The sequence below is a fragment of the Lottia gigantea genome, assembly GCF_000327385.1.
Source record: "Lottia gigantea unplaced genomic scaffold LOTGIsca_58, whole genome shotgun sequence".
Lineage (NCBI taxonomy): Eukaryota > Metazoa > Mollusca > Gastropoda > Lottiidae > Lottia > Lottia gigantea.
In genome coordinates, this window is record NW_008709979.1 from 735,173 (window position 1) to 756,156 (window position 20,984).

General features: G+C 31.0%; 3 protein-coding genes across 3 annotated transcripts in view; all 3 read right to left on the reverse strand.

Moving 5' to 3' along the window:
* The window catches only part of LOTGIDRAFT_127599 (hypothetical protein), a gene marked incomplete at both ends in the record, with an annotated part of 8,948 nt that extends 384 nt beyond the window's left edge, over positions 1–8,564 (reverse strand). The window contains 3 exons of the mRNA XM_009063493.1: positions 140–325; positions 7,764–8,153; positions 8,525–8,564. Of these exons, the coding sequence (XP_009061741.1) occupies positions 140–325; positions 7,764–8,153; positions 8,525–8,564 (616 nt within the window). The remainder of the gene's footprint in view (positions 1–139; positions 326–7,763; positions 8,154–8,524) is intronic.
* A 4,119-nt stretch (positions 8,565–12,683) lies between these two features.
* Positions 12,684–18,171, reverse strand: LOTGIDRAFT_127574 (hypothetical protein; the record flags this gene model as incomplete). Its single annotated transcript, XM_009063494.1, has 2 exons — positions 12,684–12,758; positions 18,037–18,171. Coding segments are annotated over 2 exons (210 nt in total), but the record flags the coding sequence as incomplete, so codon positions are not given.
* The window catches only part of LOTGIDRAFT_127740 (hypothetical protein), a gene marked incomplete at both ends in the record, with an annotated part of 5,199 nt that continues 2,206 nt past the window's right edge, over positions 17,992–20,984 (reverse strand). Inside the window, 4 exons of the mRNA XM_009063495.1 lie at positions 17,992–18,172; positions 18,586–18,734; positions 18,947–19,069; positions 19,474–19,601. Coding sequence (XP_009061743.1) covers positions 17,992–18,172; positions 18,586–18,734; positions 18,947–19,069; positions 19,474–19,601 — 581 coding nt within the window. The remainder of the gene's footprint in view (positions 18,173–18,585; positions 18,735–18,946; positions 19,070–19,473; positions 19,602–20,984) is intronic.

Here is a 20,984-nt window from a genome sequence, read left to right on the forward strand (position 1 = left end):
AATTGTGACTGACATTTTATACCCCAATAACCATCACTACAAGCTACACAATTACCATTATTCTGGATACAACCACCATTACAATTAGTAGGACATAGTGTATCACATTTATTACCATAATAATCAGAATTACATCCACCATTATTACAATCTCCATTATCCTGTTGACATCCTTGTTTACATTTATTACAGTTGTCATTACATTTCATACCCCAGAAACCTTTTTTACATCCACCAGTACAGTTACCATTACTCTTCTGACATCCATTATTACAGTTTCTACAGGACTTCTGACATTGATAATTCCAATATCCAGGGTTACATTCTATAAAGGAATAACCAGTTTGTTGACATTGATTACAGTTTCTTACACATCTTCTGTTACAAGTATTTCCTCTGTACCCTGGTTTACATCCATTGATACAATAACCATCACCCTGTCGACATTCATCATTACAATTAGTAGAACACCGTTTATCACATTTATTATCATAATAACCAGACTTGCAATTGTTACAGATACCATTAGAATTACAGCCATCTTTACAATTACTTCCACATTCTAGAGTATTATCAGATGAAGTATAGTGATGCTCTAAAATAATTAAGTCAACATTTTAGTGACATTTTCCTTTGTTATTGCACACCTAGAGAATATTCACATGCTAGCAATATTTATTTGGAAGATTAATCTTTTGCTAAAAATGGAGATTAACGTTGAGATAAGAGAAAATGTGAATTGACGAATCGTCACTTAATCAGTGTTGTTTCAATTTCAATTTCCTGCTAGAACTACGTGAGTCAGTCGGTTTGATATCCTCAAGATTACCTGGCTGATGATTTCAGATGAACAACTGAGTCTATCAGAGGTAAAAATTTATCATTAATTATGATATTGATACATTCAATAAATCTGAAAACTAGTGATAATAAAAACATCTTACTTTCAAATATTTCTACTTCACAGAGTGTGAGAAGTTTGTCTCCTTGTTTGGGATTTTCTACACTAATATATACATATCTACCATTAAACTGTATATTTTGTTGTTGATTACAACTGTTTATATTGTAGATATTTTGTGTTGTTGTACTAGTATCTTTATAACAAACTGTAGATTTTTTATATCCATTATAATTACATCTACCATTAGAACTTAATCTTAGCTCAAAACCTTGTAATCTGAATTGATCTGTAAATGAGAAATTTAAGTTTGAAGATATCATGAGATTATTTTGATTACCCTTTTAGTTATATATAGAAATAAAGACACACTAAAGAAAGAAGGATGCAAATTCATGGTCACTTGTCTTTGGTATCCAGGTGATTGCCTTTTATGGTAAGAGTATCCTTATACACCTTAAGATCAGCCTGTATTTGTTTATAACAATTGAAAAAGATATTTGATGTCAAAATGATCATGTGGGTAGCTGATGACCTTTGTAATTTGGAAAAGATTTAATCAAATCAAATAAAATTTTGTCGAAAAAAGTCGTGACTATGTTCATAATAATATGACAAATTTATTTTCATTGTCAACTTTAGAATTATAAATATACATGACTGACTAAATTATTTCTCTGTGATGGATGAATGCAAACAGATCTTGTCCATTGATTTGACATCGTTGTTCTCTGGAAACAAACCAGGCCTTAGGAAAGAATATGTAAAGAGAGTTAAAACCCACGTGAATTTCTGTTGTATATTATTATGTTTTTAAAATTAACATCTCTCTGTAAATCAACACACCACCAATTGGTACCAATATTATGAGTATGAGTACAAGATCCCTGATTATAATCACTGTCAGTATTACCATCTACAGCTAACGATGATACATCAGAATAATAAGTAGAGCTCTGTTTGGTTGTTTTGTTTAATGCAACATTTTTTTCATTTTCACCTTAAATAAACAATGTATATTTTGTTAAGGAAGATAGTCATGATGTGTTCATAACAAACAAAACTTTCATTTTTTTCTGACCTAGGATACTGTACATGTAGCATATTTCTATGTGATTTTTGCACTTGTTAATCTTATAAAGTTTTGGCAACTACAACAGATACTGCAAAACTGAATCAAAATTATGATAAAATAAGATTCCATTCAATCGAAAAAATTTTTTGGTTCTATTTCATACAATTATTGGACGCAATAAACTAAAATTTGTTCTGAGTGGGTTTTTGATGTTTTAAACCCACTAGTAAAGGTTTGATCGACTAAGATTGTAGACCTTATAGTTGTTAAAAACAGTCTACTCATTATAGAAACCGAAGATAGACCCCCTTTTCTACGGATCATTCAGAAAAAAATACTGGATATCGAAAAGTTTTCAGTCCCTATAACGTGTAATTGGAATAAAAAAAAAGTAAAGCAATGGAACCTTTTCAGCTGATATATTCCAAATTACCCTGAGGTATTTTGAAGAAAAGTATAAATTAAATTTAATGAAATAAGAAGAAAACTCTCTATAATTCTTCCATTCTCTGGGCGTTGCAGCAGTTTCTTGGGATAATAGTATTAGAGTGAATGATATCAATCAATAATAAAAATAAATTCTATAGAAAATGTTTTTTCTTACCTCGAACAATGTTCAAAATATTGATAAGAATCAAACATAGATACAAAAGAATGATAAATATATTTATACTTCTATCCATGATGAGACATTCTACAGACTGACTTGATTAATATAATCTAACATAATAATTAGGATGTTCCTGTTATGGACGAGGAAGTTGATATAAAACCAACGTGTTTTAAAATCGTGGTTGCTACACAAGGACAGCTGATAAGTTATTTTCATACGCCCATATTTGATGTGGGCATACGAAGATCTGTCGAATTTATGAATAAATCAGGAATAGCTAGTAGAGAGAAACAGGTTATAATGCTTGGGAAACCTAACAAATATTATTCCATAAATTATTGTTTAATCTTTCATTCTCTTAAATATATATACCAGCAAACTTTATCACAAAACTACGAAAATCTAATGTCCTTTATTTGTAATAGCTAGTACAGTATCTATTATCTTTTTTAAACACTTCTTAGTATCATTTACTATTCCTTCTCTCAGACTCGCAGACTCAACATCAACATATAAAGTTTAATGGTCGACATCACAAATTTTATAATTTCATTTTTACCCAACATCATAGCAACAAAAGATATTTAATTATAATACCTCCTAAATTTACTCACTTATTTTTGAAATATACATATTATTTAAGAATTATAGTTCAAGCTACATCTCTTGATATTTTAATATTTTAAAGAAATGTTGCATGACTGAATGTTAATTGTTTTTCATGGACACAGTAAATGAAGGTGGCACGTGCTACAAGACAACGATCCCCACAACTACTCTTCCCCACTAGTAAGAAACCAAATGAACAAACGGTATTACTAAAACTATAGATAATAGATTTTGATGAAACGAACCGAACTGATTAAATTTGAGTGAATAATCTCTAACGCATACCTTCGTAAAGTAGGAAAACAGCGTATTTATTTCCTTACATTGTCGATGTCATCATCGCTTTGATTAGCTAACGTGATAAAAAAAAAAGAATATTATAAAGAGTTATAGTTTACTATTAAGGTTAGTACAATGTAAGGTGAAGTCTTTCTTAATCAATTAAATCTATAGGGAAGTGTCTTTAAAGGAATACTGCCATTACGAATGAACGTACAATTCAGTTTTTCAAATTTAATCGATAAGAGTTTGGACCTACCCAGTATGCAAAAGAATTCCTCTATAATTCGATAAATCCATAGAACTAGGTATTTATTCTTAAAAACGTTTATAAGCGACAGCAGTTGCGAAATTTTAATTCCTTTTTGAATTAGTCAAATGCAAATGCAAGATACTCTGATTTGTATGAAATTTATTCAAACATCTTTACGAGTTTCACCCAATGTTGATGAAGTCGCCATTGTGTATCGTCTAAGTTTCTATCTGAGTATTTAATATTTTGTTTGGTAAACAACTCTGACAACTTTAAATACAAGTTTCACAGCAGCATCATCATTTTCTGTATAACCATATCTAGTTTCTAAAGTCTTCATAATTGCATCATAGACAGAATAGTTTCAAAGACATCTTTCTCTTCGTCTGAATTTAGGTAAAAAAAAGCACCTTTGATTATTGTCTACTAAGCAAGCCATCTCTCAAATAAGTTTCTAAGAAATCGGGATAACCTGTATCAGTTTTACGATAAATTAGAAGTTTCTATGGCTTGAAATATATTAATTTGAATGAAATGTAGTGACTTTATAGATCATAATGACAAGAAATTACAGACAACTCTAAATGAGTATAGATAACACAATTCTTATAGAATACAATTACTGATTTTATTTCTAAAAGAATATCACTCATAGGATTTTATAGTCTTATATTATTACCACATGACGTCAAGCATTTAAAACTTATTATGCATAGACAATTTAGAGAGTTCAAAATGTTCAACAAAGATACATTTAAGGATGATTAAATTCAGTGACGGCGTCCCCACCACCCTCAGAAAGGAATCATGCTATTTTCGTACATTTCTATCAGGCCATTTCTGAATCCTATCTACAATTTACATACGTGTATATAGCTAATCTGCCCCCCTTAATATAATCACCACATAACGTCAAACATTTATATATGTGTGATGTTTAAGAAATTAAGAGAGTTGAAAATGTTCAAGGTTTATTTAAGGATGATCAACATCAGTGGCAGCGCCAGTTGGAATATTGTATTGTTCTTTCAAATGTTGTGAGAAATTGAGAGATTTGTAGATAATTGTAAATATTTCGATTTATTACCAGTCACAGCCAATCAAGTGTAAATATCGATAGGGGTCTACTTTCAATTTAACTAGCTCTCAATTTTCATGTTCATGATATAGTGAATTTATAAAACTGGTGAGACAATATGTAGGGTATTGCTCACGATTTTGTGTTTGATATAGGACAATTTTTTAACGAGATTATTAGAAGATTCGAGGTACATGAAATTACATGCATAAATATTGCAATTAGCAGTAATTTTCAAACTGATAAGAAATATATTTCAAATCAATAACTATAGTCATGTTCACAATAGAGACCACTGACAATATTATAGAAATGGAATAGCCAACCTCCAAATAAGGCAATGTTAAATAAGAACGATGAGTGTCGTGCCAAATATGAAACTTTTCAACAGCCGTAATTCTGATACTACCGTTTTAGACAAGGAAGATTAAAAAATATATACATGTATCGATATTTTATTTCGAAAGTTTAACATAAAAAAACTATGATATAAATTTATAAGCGTCAGCATTGTTCCCATCTTCACAATGTCATGCTGTAACGATCCTCTTGGTAATACCCTTGACTATTGTGAAGAATGATGCATTGTTTCGTGCCAAACCAACTTTAATAATGGCGTAATGCCAATGTTCTGATATAGTTAAATATTCTCCATCCGTAATACTACCGTTTTGAACAAGGAAAATTACAACCACATCTCTTGTTAATAAATAAATGGGACCGTTGTCCACTTTATCCAAAAAGTTTCGAATGAGGCGATGAATTTTAACCAATTAAAACGATCTTTTTCAGAGGGGTAGCCTGTACTCTTATATTCATATCTACAAAACAAAATGTAAAACTGGCTACGTTTAAATGTTTTGATTGGCTGATTTGAAAATCATGAATATTCATCATATCGTTCCCAAAATACGAGATTTATTTGCTATGAGAAATAGTTTCCGACGACAATGAGGATTCCTATCCATTTCAATTTGATTTTGCCAGTTCCAGGTTTGTATCAGAAATGAATAATTCTGATGATAATTAAGATTGATTATGAGCAAATCCCAAATTTTCCTCAGACATCTGATGTTGTTAACATTTAGTGATAGCTTTATAAAATATAGTTGCTTTAAAGGTCTGTAGATCAACATAAAATAGATTTCTCGTGGCCATGCCTTAGTACTTCGTGTCAACAACTTAGTATCTCATGGTCACGACCTAGCTATCTGGTCGCCACGAGTTGCTGTAGATCAACTTAAAATGCTACTGTTACTAGGAGACACGTGACCACGAATTAAAAACCCGAGGCCACGATTGAGCTATCTCGTGGCCATGCCTTAGCATTTCGTGTTCACGACTTAGTACCTCGTGGCTACGACCAAGCTTTCTCCCAAATCGCATGAATATGTCTTATAAATCTTACTTGCTGCTAAAAGGTATGCCTCATAAGTTACAACGGAAAGAATTGACTTATTAATGTATTGATACTGGAATGTCATATAATGATACCGTTATCGTTATGGCTCATAAACACAGTTATTTTGACTGTAAGTTATTTATCTATAAGGACCAGTTTCAACTTCAGAACTGGTAATATCTTGTTGAATATTCTCATATGAAGGTCTGGTAACATCTTGTTGTATATTCTCATATGAGGGTCTGGTAACATCTTGTTGTATATTCTCATATGAAGGTCTGGTAACATCTTGTTGAATATTCTCATATGAAGGTCTGGTAACATCGTGTTGTATATTCTCATATGAAGGTCTGGTAACATCGTGTTGTATATTCTCATATGAAGGTCTGGTAACATCTTGTTGTATATTCTCATATGAAGGTCTGGTAACATCTTGTTGTTCATTCTCATATGAAGGTCTGGTAACATCTTGTTGTATATTCTCATATGAAGGTCTGGTAACATCTTGTTGTATATTCTCATATGAAGGTCTGGTAACATCGTGTTGTATATTCTCATATGATGGTTTGGTAACATCGTGTTGTATATTCTCATATGAAGGTCTGGTAACATCTTGTTGTATATTCTCATATGGAGGTCTGGTAACATCTTGTTGTATATTCTCATATGAAGGTCTGGTAACATCTTGTTGTATATTCTCATATGATGGTTTGGTAGTCTCATCTGAAGAGGTATATATTACTGTTGCTTTATTTAAATTATACCGTTCATATCTGAAATATAATACTACAGAGTGGAATATATTTTAAACAGATCAATTTTATAATGGTATAATATTTTACACCTCTTCCGGAATCTTTCCCTTTATAGTGAGATAACAGAAAAGACCGTCAAATGATGATAGAAGCAAAATGTGAATAAATTTTGGCAGCCATCTTTGAATTTCAATTTGATTAGTATTAGTAATTAGTGGAACAAGTGTAATAATTTTATTGCATGTATCGTCATTTGCACCATTCCTATGTAATCTGGCCCAAAACTCCACACTTAGGAAAATTGAGATAAACGTTAAATAATATATTATAATGATAGTTTATAGTTCACTTCTGACTTTTCTTGTCTCGAAAGCCTATTAAGGAACATCGAATAAACCTAACATAAACAAGACAATTCCAAAATAAACAATTACCTTTTTTCATACAAAAATATACCAATATAACAATCCCAACCATTAGTAAAACCATTGAAGCCAGAACACCAATAATACCAGCAGCCACTGGTGATATTCCATCGAGACATTCTGAAAGAAAAATATACACAGCGTTAATAATTTGAATTGATAATATTATCTGAACAGTAACAAAATTTTCAAGTATTCTATATAATAATATTATTTTAAATGCTATGCTACAGAAACTTACCTAAATCCTCAATAGAAATTCCCCCATCAATACAACCATCTAAACAATCTCCTGTAGCTTGATCACATCTATTGATACAATTACTATTAGACTTAGTTTGACATTGATTACCATACTATCCTGTCTTACAACTTGTACATCTTCCTGTAGCTTGATCACATCCATTGATACAATTACTATTACACTTAGTTTGACATTGATTACCATACCATCCTGTCTTACAACTTGTACATCTTCCTGTAGCTTGATCACATCCATTGATACAATTACTATTACACTTAGTTTGACATTGATTACCGTACCATCCTGTCTTACAACCAGGGTTACATTTACCACTAGTTTTATAACAAGTAATAGAGGAATGATATTTACAGTTAACTGAACATCGCTCTTCACATTTATCTCCCCAGTAATAATTCTTACATTCACTACAATATCCATTGTTCTTATCACATTTAGACAGTCTACAGTTTGTAGGACATTGTGACTGACATTTTATACCCCAATAACCATCACTACAAGCTTCACAATTACCATTATTCTGGATACAACCACTATTACAATTAGTAGGACATAGTGTACCACATTTATTACCATAATAACCAGAATTACAACTGCTACAGATACCGCTAGAATCACAGCCATCTTTACAATTACTTCCACATTCTAGAGAATAATATAATGTATAATTAAATCACATATTGAGGATTTAAGAATAATTTCCATCTCGTTTAAATGAAATACATCCACCATTATTACAATCTCCATTATCCTGTTGACATCCTTGTTTACATTATTACAGTTGTCATTACATTTCATACCCCAGAAACCTTTTTTATATCCATCAATGCAGTTACTATTACTCTTCTGACATCCATTATTACAGTTTCTACAGGACTTCTTACACTGATTACCCCAATATCCAGGTTTACAGTCTGTACAGGAATAACCAGTTTGTTGACATTTATAACAGTTTCATTCACATCTTCTGTAACAAGTATTTCCTCTGTACACTGATTTACATCCGTTGATACAATAACCATCACTCTGTTGACATCCATCATTACAATAAGGAGGACACCGTTTATCACATTTATCACCATAATAACCAGAAATACATCCACCATTATTACAATCTCCATTATCCTGTTGACATCCTTGTTTACATTTATTACAGTTGTCATTACATTTCATACCCCAGAAACCTTTTTATATCCATCAATACAGTTACCATTACTCTTCTGATATCCATTATTACAGTTTGTACAGGACTTCTTACACTGATTACCCCAATTGTTATTTCCTCTGTACCCTGGTTTACATCCATTGATACAATAACCATCACCCTGTCGACACATTTGTTTCCATAATAACCAGAAGTACAGTTGTTACAGATACCATTAGAATTACAGCCACCATTACAATTAGTAGAACACCGTTTATCACATTTATTACCATAATAATATTCTTTACAATTGTTACAGATACCATTAGACTTACAACCATCTTTACAATTACTTCTACATTCTTCAATATTATCAGATGAAACACCGTGATGCTCTAAAATAGAAAGTCAACATTTTAGTTATTTCCTTTGTTATTGCAGACCTAGGGGATATATAGAATATTCACATGCTAGCAATATTTATTTGGAAGATGAATCTGGAGATTAACGTTGAGGTAAGAAGAGAAAATGTGAATTGACGAATCGTTCACTTAACAAAGATATTAATCAGTGTTGTTGTAATTTCAAGACAATGTTTCCTGCTAGAACTACGTGAATCAGTCAGTTTGATATCCTCAAGATTACCTGGCTGATGATTTCAGATGAACAACTGAGTCTATCAGAGGTAAAAATCATTAATTATGACACTGATATATTCAGTAAATCTAAGAACTGGTGATAATAAAAACAACTTACTTTCAAATATTTCTACTTCACAGAGTGTGAGAGGTTTGTCTCCTTGGTTAAGATTTTCTACACTAATATATACATATCTACCATTAAACTGTATATTTTGTTGTTGATTACAACTGTTTATATTGTAGATATTTTGTGTTGTTGTACTAGTATCTTTATAACAAACTGCAGATTGTTGATATCCATCTATATTACATCTACCATTAGAACTTAATCTTAGCTCAAAACCTTGTAATCTGAATTGATCTGAAATTTTATACAAAATAGATACAATGACAAAAACAAACAAAAAGTGCTCAATACATCAATAGTAGAACAGAGCCTAAATAACAGTGTTTCCCAACCTCAGTGAGATCAATCCTTCTCGGATGAGTTCTTCCAAATCTATTCCTCACCAAAATAAACGAGACTCTTTAAAATGTATCTATTATGTGATCTATTTTGTAATGATCTGCTGTCATGCTTCCAATACCAATATACAAATCATGACCTTCGGTTTGACATCGTTGTTCTCGGCGAATTCGTGAGCAGACCTTAGGGAACTATTAGTAAAGAAAGTAAAAGCCCACGTGAATTTCTATTGTATATTTTTATGTTTTTAAAATTAACATCTCTCTGTAAATCAACACACCACCAATTGGTACCAATATTATGAGTATGAGTACAAGATCCCTGATTATAATCACTGTCAGTATTACCATCTACAGCTAACGATGACAAAGCAGTAGAATATGTAGAGCTCTGGGCGGTGTTTGGTCCCAATGCAACATTTTCTTCACTTTAAATAAACAGTTTGTTTACGACGATAGTCCAGATACGACGATTTAATGAAAACTTATTTTTACAGATATTTTACAGATAATCAATGTACATATAACCCAAGAAAATATCATAGACAAAATTCTAAAAAAAAATATGTTTATAGCACTTTCATTTTTTCAGACCTAAGATACTGTATATTATGTATCATATTTCTGTAGAAGTATCATATTTAGTATAAATAAAGAAGCACAGTCTATAATTCTTCCATTCTCTGGGCGTTGCAGCAGTTTCTTGAGATAATAGTATTAGAGTGAATGATATCAATCAATAATAAAAATAAATTCTATAGAAAATGTTTTTTCTTACCTCGAACAATGTTTAAAATATTGATAAGAATCAAACATAGATACAAAAGAATAACAAATATATTTATACTTCTATCCATGATGAGACACTCTGACTTGACACATACTGATTTGATTAATATAATCTAACGAAGACGAAGAAGTAAAAATAAAACCAATATGTTTTAAAATGTTGGCTGATACAAAAGTACAGCTGATATGCTATTTTCATACGCCCATATTTTACTTAGTTACAGATACTATTAACCAAATAAACCATCACTGAAAGTCTTCACCAAACTAGACCAACCACCCATCAATATGATCATTCCGTTCATAGAACCTACTTATAGTTACCAATTCAGCAGATCCATCAAACGAGCAATCAATATCCCCACAAGATTTTCAACTAAAGCCAGCCTCAAAACGTTAATTTAAAGTCAATGATAGAACAGAATCCACAACCCCAAAGATAGACATGGAAAAGGACATATTTCATAAAGTGCAATTGTGGCGCTGCGTACATTGGTGTAAGTAAACTACCACTGACGATGAGAATACGATATCTTGCAATACGAGTAATGGGAAATCAGCCTTAAGCCAGCATCGAGAACCCAAACCACATCATTTAATGGGACCAATCTGAAGTCCTTCTCACAAACCTCCCTGGTGATGCAATCGGAAATACAGCCTGCACTCAACAGAGACCAATGATACTAATTGTCTAGAATATGCGATACTGTAATGTTGTGATTAGTGCTCAATAATCTTTTAGTCTTTTGATCTTTGCGACCTACTGTGTCTTCATGTATTATCTGATGTCTTCTGTTTGGCTTCAAACATTTATCTGTTAATTACCTTTATTTGATCTTTATTTTACATACAATATTCCCTTTGACATGTCTTCACCCTTGCCATTGTTGATGTTGTTACCTATAATTACTTGTATTGTTTGGATCAACTTATTTCCGATGACGGTGCGGGAACCATATTGAAATATTGAAAGTAAAGAACTACTTTAGGAGTATCTATGCATAAAATTGTGTCATTTACATATAATATAAGGCTTTCAAATAAAGATAAATAGGGATACAAGATACAGATATTTACATAAAAATCAAAAAATGTGATTAGAAAGGTACAAAATAAGTTAAAACACTTTAGGAAAATAACAATGAATAAGAGTGTGCTTATTTAGCCTTATTATAAATATATGTAGGCTACATAGATATAGATAAAGATCAAAACGTTTGAAAAACGATATGATAGACGAGATTGTACTAGTTTATTTTTAGACTTGATCTGCCAGTCATAAGCTCATATTACATTTAATACAATAGACCTACAGACTACAATTATATTAAATATGAAAACCCAATGCACTAAAATCTTACTTAAACAACGACTACCAGGAATATTTCTTCGAACCATTTTCAACATAACATGTTATTCAAAATTCAATTTCAATAGCATTCAAGAGAATATCAATTTCATTCATTAATAGTAGGCCTAGTCATTTTTGTAAATTATAAATCTTTACTTTATATTTCTTTCAATTTTATATTTCGACTATATAATATAATGCTTTGTTACAAAAATACACTAATAGATAGCAAAAAATATCAAACATAAAAGGTATTCCTTTGATACATCTCTAAATAAACCTTTACTATTTTATCTGACAAAAAAGACAAAGATCGTAAGTTAAACATACTTTCCTCCGAGAAATATCATTCGAATATGCCTTTGTTGATATCTTTACCAAAGCAAAATTATTCTTCTATTAGACTTACTGTGTAGTAAGACAAAAACAAAAACCGAGAAGAAAACAATGCTATTTCTAGGGTAGGAACATTTTTGCATCCTCTACCGAGTTCAACTTTTATACTTTTAAATTTGTAGCCACGATTCCACAAATTTGAAAACGGACTACCAACTCACAACAGTAATTGGTACAGGTGTGTCAGTGTTTTAAGTTACATTGTATTTTTCGTTAACTTCTGTCTGTAGTAAAATGATGATAGTTCAACATGAATTAGCATAATTAGAAAAATTATCCAGGTATTCTCCAATTGCTTCAAAACAAAATTGAAACTGTTCCTGCAAGATATGAATTGGTTTACTATTTAATACATAAAAACGAATGTTATCTAAAAAAGATGTTTACTAATAAATTTAACCACAATGTGGCTTTATAAAATAATTATCAAAATGAAGATGCAGAGGTCCAAAAGTTTAAGAACTTGTCCATATTACTGATCGACTGATCAACTGAATTTGACCCGGAAAACACTGTGTGAAACGGTTGTTTCTTAACGACAAGTGGCACTCATAACAATAATCTCTGTCCTTAAGTCTCTTTCATGGCAAATTCTTTTTCGTTGTTAAAATCTGCGGTATTGTCGACAATCAATATCTTGATCAATTGTAAATATCATTAAGCGTATATTGATACAAAATTCGCCGTTCCAAATACTTTGGCCACAAAAAATAAAATGTCAACTTACAAAAGAATTGATAATTTCTGGTCTAGATATACGTAGTTGTAAAATAGTTTGAATAATGTTAACATCTTGTTCTACTGTTAACCTTTCTAATATAGCAGCTAAAACACACAACAGTCCACTTTTATTGGCACCATTCCTGAAAGAAATTTCATATTATTACCATTCGTCCATTTCAGAAGAATTCAGATTAGAGAAATGTACTATCAGTGAAATAGTGTGTTTCTTAAAACAGTCGTGGGTTGACTTTGTCTCATCATATCGTTGTATCGTTAACATTGTCATAAAAGATGACAGTGGTAATAAGTCAATTTTAATGAATGCCAAATAACTGTGTCCCCAATTTTTTTTGTATATATGGTAATTACATAGTTATATTTCGTGAAGATACTCACAAACAACTGACTATCAGAGGACCACTATTATTTATACTGGAAATCTCTTCTAATAAGGTGAATATTGACATTGAACTTTCAGGTATTTTCTTCTGACCTTTCCAGAAATGACATTGATATACTTTTACAGTTCTGTTTATGTTATCCTGAAAAGTAAATACGATTGTATTTAAAATATATGTAGATTATAATAATAATTATGTATATGTCTTACATCTGCATTGTAAACTTGTTTTGTAAGTTTAATACTTATGTATTTTTATTTGATGTATATTGCGCATAATTATTCTAGAGTACATATTATTAATCCAAAGAAGTGAACTGAAATTCAGTTAAAGTTTTACACAAGACGTTTCTGTATCAACTGTGCTTATGATGGACATTGGTATGCTATAAGCAGAGAGGGAATCAATGTCAGGACAAAATACTCTTTTCGGTTTCCAAGTACTCGAGACCACAATGTTCGATTAGCCATTGGTAAAGAAAACATAAATACTGTAACAATACAATTAAATAAAGATAGACTATAACTTTTTACAGCTAAATGGCAGTTTAATTTTCCCCTAAGACGTAATCCAGTCTAATTAAAATTAAACCAACTTTTCGTTCGTTTTTTTTATTAGCTTAGGGTCTAACGACAGCGCTCCCAAACGTTTGTCAAATCAACCCTTTGACCTAAATGACCTCTGCTTTAACCAATCAATTTTCTACCCTCTCCAGAGCTTGCATTTTGTGACGCGGTGTTTATCACGTTAGATCACAAGGTTAATTTGATACATTCAACACGTTAGATCACAAGATTAATTTGATACATTCAACATTCATTATGGCTTTCGTTAGACACTAAGTAAAAGCTAATAAAAAACGCAACGAAAGTTTGGTCTCATTTTGATAAGACTGGAATGTAATCCAACATGTTCACGATTGATGTCCTTTTGATTTAGTCGATTTTCATGGTGAAGAATTACTTTGGCATCTACAGATCTACTGAAACTCAAATATTTCCATATCAATATCAGTATACTCACTGATTCTTGAGATATTTCACAGGAAATAACATCATAATAGCCATGACTATTTTTATCTTCTTTTCCTCGTTTTATCACCATTTCATCATACTTCACCTCTGTTTTAGGTATATATTCACCAATATTCTATAATTAAAATGATAAATAACTAATACTAAACACTAAATTCTCACCTTTGTGAAAAGGCCAAAAGTCATCCTGGCTTTTTGAGAATTTCCTTTAGACTTGATTACTTTACTATATTTTTTTTATATTTCAAATACAAAGTTACCTTATTTTAAATGAACTATTCATTAGAAGGATATCTTAAAATACTACAGTTATATTCTATTTATATTTTAAATGTATGATAATAACAGAACTTCTATTAGCAAGAAGATCCTAAATTCACCAGGGCTCCTAAATTTAGTCGAATAATCTTCTTATTGAACTGAGTTTCAAAAGAATGTAATTCGCTTGAAATAATTACATTTTCTTTTTTGTCATCTAAAGCTATGATCACTTTTGTCTCTGAGTTAAAAACCATTAACCAGAAATCTTCTACTGTATTTGGTAGAGGTGTTTGAGTAGCAATATAACCTCTTTTTTTCTTGTAACTCTGAAATGAATTAAAACAGATTATCCATGTATGGACATCTATGACATAAACGTAGGGAATAAAAATTCAAAGTCTCAAACTTAGCAAAACAGTTTATATATTCACCAGAGTTCGACTTAGCTGGTGCCATGACTAAACGATAGAATCTCGAAGTAAGATGTTACATCCATTAAGAAATTATTGTGCTTAGTTTAATATTGGATTATAGAGGGATTATGTTGCATAGTTATGAATATAGATTCATATTGGAAATGTTTAAACATTTATATTTATGACCCACCATGCATCCAGCGATGCCCTCTACGATGCCCTCTACGATGCAGTCTGTGAACATTTAAAAGACTCCGAGTAAATGCTCTCAAATGCAATGATGAGATTGAATTCGCAGCTTTTCCTTCATACAATCTCTGATAAAAATTATTTGCGGAATGAATGATGATTTTTGATCAAAATGCACTTGAAAAAAAAAACGTTAATTACCGGAAGATAAACTGCGTTGATATAATCGGAAGAATTCTCATAGGCTGATCTCATTATCATCAATCTAGCAGAATTACCTGAAATATAACAGACGATATTTTACTATGTTTTAATTTCTACAATGGAGACAACTGGTTAAAAAACTTAATTTTAGCTCTAAGAATGGTTGGTAGATGACAGGTTAACGTTCCTTCAAGCGGATTCTGATATAGTGAACTAGGAAGTTGTGGGTAGTCGTTGTAGTTGGTAGGTGGATTGGATGATTCTTTTGATTTGGTAGTTGATATTTCATGAGATCTAGTCGGGTCGAATGGCATGGCGGTGAAACTTGGACCTGGACGTTTTGGCGTGAGTTTCCCGGTCTTCTTCATTATTCCAAACTCGTTGTAATGGTATTAGTTATTGCTGATTATCATTGATTTGGTTCGGTTCAGTTATCTGATAATATTAGCTCTTAAGATAGGAGAGCTACTTATACTCTTGTGGGGTTTCATAAAATATATGTACATCTGTTCAGGATCGGTGTTTCGGACTACCTGTAATGTTCGTGAACGTTGATCCGAAAGAACACAAACATTACTTGGTTATTGAAGACAACGAAACTGGACTTACGTATGCTCAACACTGTCACATCATCATTTGTCATCGTTCATGTCCATGGAATAAATATTTTAGAAATATCGCATCTCATCGAATTTTTATTTTCATCGCATCTCAAACAACATCCATTCATGGAAAACTAGAATTGTACTATTTGATTATCATTCTGTTGAAAACTGTTAACAGTGAAATTATATCTTTCCTCGCGTTAATGACATTAGCTTAACATAATTGTCATTTAAACAACAGAGTAATTGTAATCAATATTGAAATGAAATTATACATACCAGCCAAGACATTTTGATCTCTATTTTTATTTATATTTTCTGGTTTAAGAGCTTCTGAGTAACCATCTTTATCTATCTTACAACTTATTTTATTCATCAACTAGATCAAAGACATAGTTTAAATTGTTATGAATCAAATATAGAACCACAACTAGTTTTATTTTATGATTTAAATATGTGAGGCTGACGAATTTATAACACTTGTAATTCAGATTTGAGAATAAAGTGGGATAAAGCCTGCTATTGAGACATACATTCAGGCAAGTATCTAAAAGTTATTTTAATTTCAAGATTAACAAAGAGAAGAAACATAAAAGAAGACAGCAAGGTAACGTACGCCCACTACCAGCTGTCGGAAATGATAAAATCTTTAGTGGCTTGATTATGAATTTTCAAATAATGTTTAAAGTATTTATAAACTGTAGGGAAAACCTCAAAAACAGTTCATCAAATTATCATCAAATTCCATCATGATCAAGGTCTCATCGACGTACACACAAGGGCAATAACTCTGAAACTGTTCATCCGAATAATACCAATTTCGAACTGGACCGAGATCTCATCAATATATATATACATACCAAGCTCCATCAAGATTGGATCCAAACTGTAGTCTCTATCGTGCCTACATGCCAAATATGACGCATTTTTAATAAGTCAGGGACAATAACTCTAAAACAGTTCATCCGATTATTAACCAATTTTGAACTTGACTGAGATCTAAAAAATATACAATTATATGCATACCAAGTTTCACCAAGATCACCGATATCGTGCCTACAAGCCAAATTCGACATGTTTTTACAAAGTCATAGGCAATTACCCCGAAATTTGACGCATTTTTAATAAAAGGATAAAAGTAATAAAAGGGCAAAAACTCCAAAACCGTTCACCCAATTATAACCAATTTCGAACTAATAAATATATACACATATGCACACCAAGTTTAATCAAGATCGGACAAAAACTGTAGTCTCTTTCGTGCCTACAAGGGATGTGGACGGACCGACGGACGGGAGCGACGGCAATATACGTCCACATTTCCATGTGGGCGTATAAAAATCGCCCCAAAACACAAATCATACCTGATATTTATGTTGTAATTGTGATGTATTATTATGTTTATCTTGTTGTAGAAGTTGATTATATATTTGAGGATAATTTGTTATTGATGTTGTTGTATCATCAGCTATATACCAAACTGTTAGAGCATCATGAAGCAAGATGTACTGGTCCTGACAAAGAAACATAATATTAAAACTGGTGAACTGAAGGACACCTAGCATAGTCAAGCATTGATCAAGAGCTTCGACTTTTCTCTTAAATGTCCGATTTCTTATGAAATTTCACACATTAAATGTATAATGTTTTCTGTTAAGCGTGTCTTTGTCTCTTAATTTGGTGGCCATTGTTTTAATTGTTCCCAGCTAAATTACGAGATTCAAATTATTTTCCGCATATTCTCCATATAAATTTCTGATCTTACCAGAGTCTGAACCATGTTAACTCTTTCTTGTCTCATCTGTGATACACAAGAAAAAATATCTACAGAATTTTCAGCTTGAGCTTGTTGTATCAGATAATCTAAAGCTAAATATGTTCCAGTTCTACCAATACCAGCACTGAAAAAACAAACAATTTCGCACAGTCAGAAATGTTAGAGCCAATACATGTTTTTAAATACAACAGACCCAGGGCATATTATAACGTATAAGTGTTTATATTCCATATTCATTACGTCAATAATTTTAACCTTTATTTATTAAAATAAAAATCTGGCAAGCATCCGTTATTGAAAAAAATGCGATATAAATGTATTGCAATGTAAGATCAGGCTAAATGTAGTTTCGTGCATCTACTGAAACAGGGCTTGCTCGATCTTTGCAAAAACGTGTTGCGCGGGAGTTTATCTATTCCGAATTCCCACGGTATAACTAGTACTCTCCTTTGGTAGGCCTATATTTATTTCGTGAATTTAAATGAAAGCAGAAATTGCATTATATGTATATCTTAACAATAAAAAAATATAGAGTACCTGCAATGAACAATCATGGGACCTGAACGTTTGGATGATGACTTGTTGACTTTATTACGGAATTCGACCAATGAAGCAATATCAGATGGTACACCTTTATCAGGCCATGATGTATAATGATATTGTCGGAATATTCTTGAATTTGAGTCCTGATATAATAAAAAAAAAGAAACACTGGATTTAGTCGTCCAAAGTTCGCAAACGACTGAAAAATCACAGTTGCCAGCAGTTGCTCTTATTCAATGTCTATCAAATGTCGAACTGAGTGGATCAAATTGATCTGAATTCCCAAAACTGGGTCAATTTTTTCATGTACTGGAAAACGTTTAAATATAAAAGCTCAATCACTGAAATATTATACCTTGGTTATTTGTATTTCTCTTATTGTGAAATGGGCATAAACCTCTTCCTTTATCAGTTTCATGTAAATTTGACCAAATTGTTGTGTTTTACCAATATCTGGCCAATACTGCTTACATTTCTCCTGAAATAATATAAAGTATCATCGTTTTTCTTAGCATCCCAACTGTTATCTATTAACACAGAATTTGTTACACCAGGTGATAATGCTGCGAGTATCACATTTCAAAAGCAAAATTCATCATGCTCCTCTTCCATTTCTAGATAATCGTACACAGGACAGCCAGCATTTTCACGAGCTGGTATCGCTTATGACAAAATGATATTGAAAACATCTTTACTGGAAATGACCACAGTTTGTTAATCCATGCGATTACAACAATTGTAGGACAAGATAACGTAAGATTATATTGTGTACAGCGACAACCCATTGAGGCGACTTTATGCACTAAAAAACTTGCACATAATAATTTAGAATATTGAGATTGTAAATGAATAAAAGACAATTGATTTTGATTTCATACATACAATTGCGTTTTCAAACAGATTTGTTAACATAACTATTTTACTAGCATCAACATCCCATATCATTCTTATAAACTCTTCCATATTAACTCCAATCGGTCCTGGAATATGATAATATAATGACATTAAATCTTGCCTTCAAACCTACTTCCAGGATGGAAAGGTACAACGATTATTCGAAACATAAATATGAGAAACAATTCATATGACTATCAATCGTAATTGTTGTTTGTCGGTGACAATATTTATATTGTAAGATTATAAACGGTTACTCATTTCCTACTATAACAAAACGGAAAAAAAAGATTCATTTCAAAGAATTACTTCTTTCAAAGACAATTTAGTTTCAGCAATAAAAGTTTTACTGGAAACCAACACTTTACCTTGGGATGCGATATACTTCAAAGTCTGATCATATTTCTATAATATAAAAAATATGCAAATATTTTGTGTGTGAATTGTGCGTAAACGTGTTTTTTTAGTTTAAACCAATAACTTATACAAATTGATAAAACTTACAGTGATAAAACACACAATGACATATTCTAAATCACTGTAAGTTAAAACTATATCTTACAGTAATATAACAGACATTGATATAATCTGAATTAAGATCATTATCAGTTAAAACTATAACTTACAGTAATATAACAGACATTGATATAATCTGAATTAATATCATTATCAGTTAAAACTATAACTTACAGTAATATAACAGACATTGATATAATCTGAATTAATATCATTATCAGTTAAAACTATAAATTACAGTAATATAACAGACATTGATATAATCTGAATTAAGATCATTATCAGTTAAAACTATAACTTACAGTAATATGACAGGCGTTGATATAATCTGAATTAAGATCATTATCAGTTAAAACTATAACTTACAGTAATATAACAGACATTGATATAATCTGAATTAATATCATTATCAGTTAAAACTATAACTTACAGTAATATAACAGACATTGATATAATCTGAATTAATATCATTATCAGTTAAAACTATAAATTACAGTAATATAACAGACATTGATATAATCTGAATTAATATCATTATCAGTTAAAACTATAACTTACAGTAATATAACAGGCGTTGATATAATCTGAATTAGGATCATTGTCAGTTAAAACTATAACTTACAGTAATATAACAGATATTGATACAATCTGAATTAATATCATTGTCAGTTAAAACTATAACTTACAGTAATATAACAGATATTGATATAATCTGAATTAATATCATTATCAGTTAAAACTATAACTTACTGTAAAATAACAGATATTGATATAATCTGAATTAGGATCATTATCAGTTAAAACCATATCTTACAGTAATATAACAGACATTGATATAATCTGAATTAAGATCATTATCAGTTGAAACTATAACTTACAGTAATATAACAGATATTGATATAATCTGAATTAGGATCATTAGCAGTTAAAACTATAACTTACAGTAATATAACAGATATTGATATAATCTGAATTAGTATCAT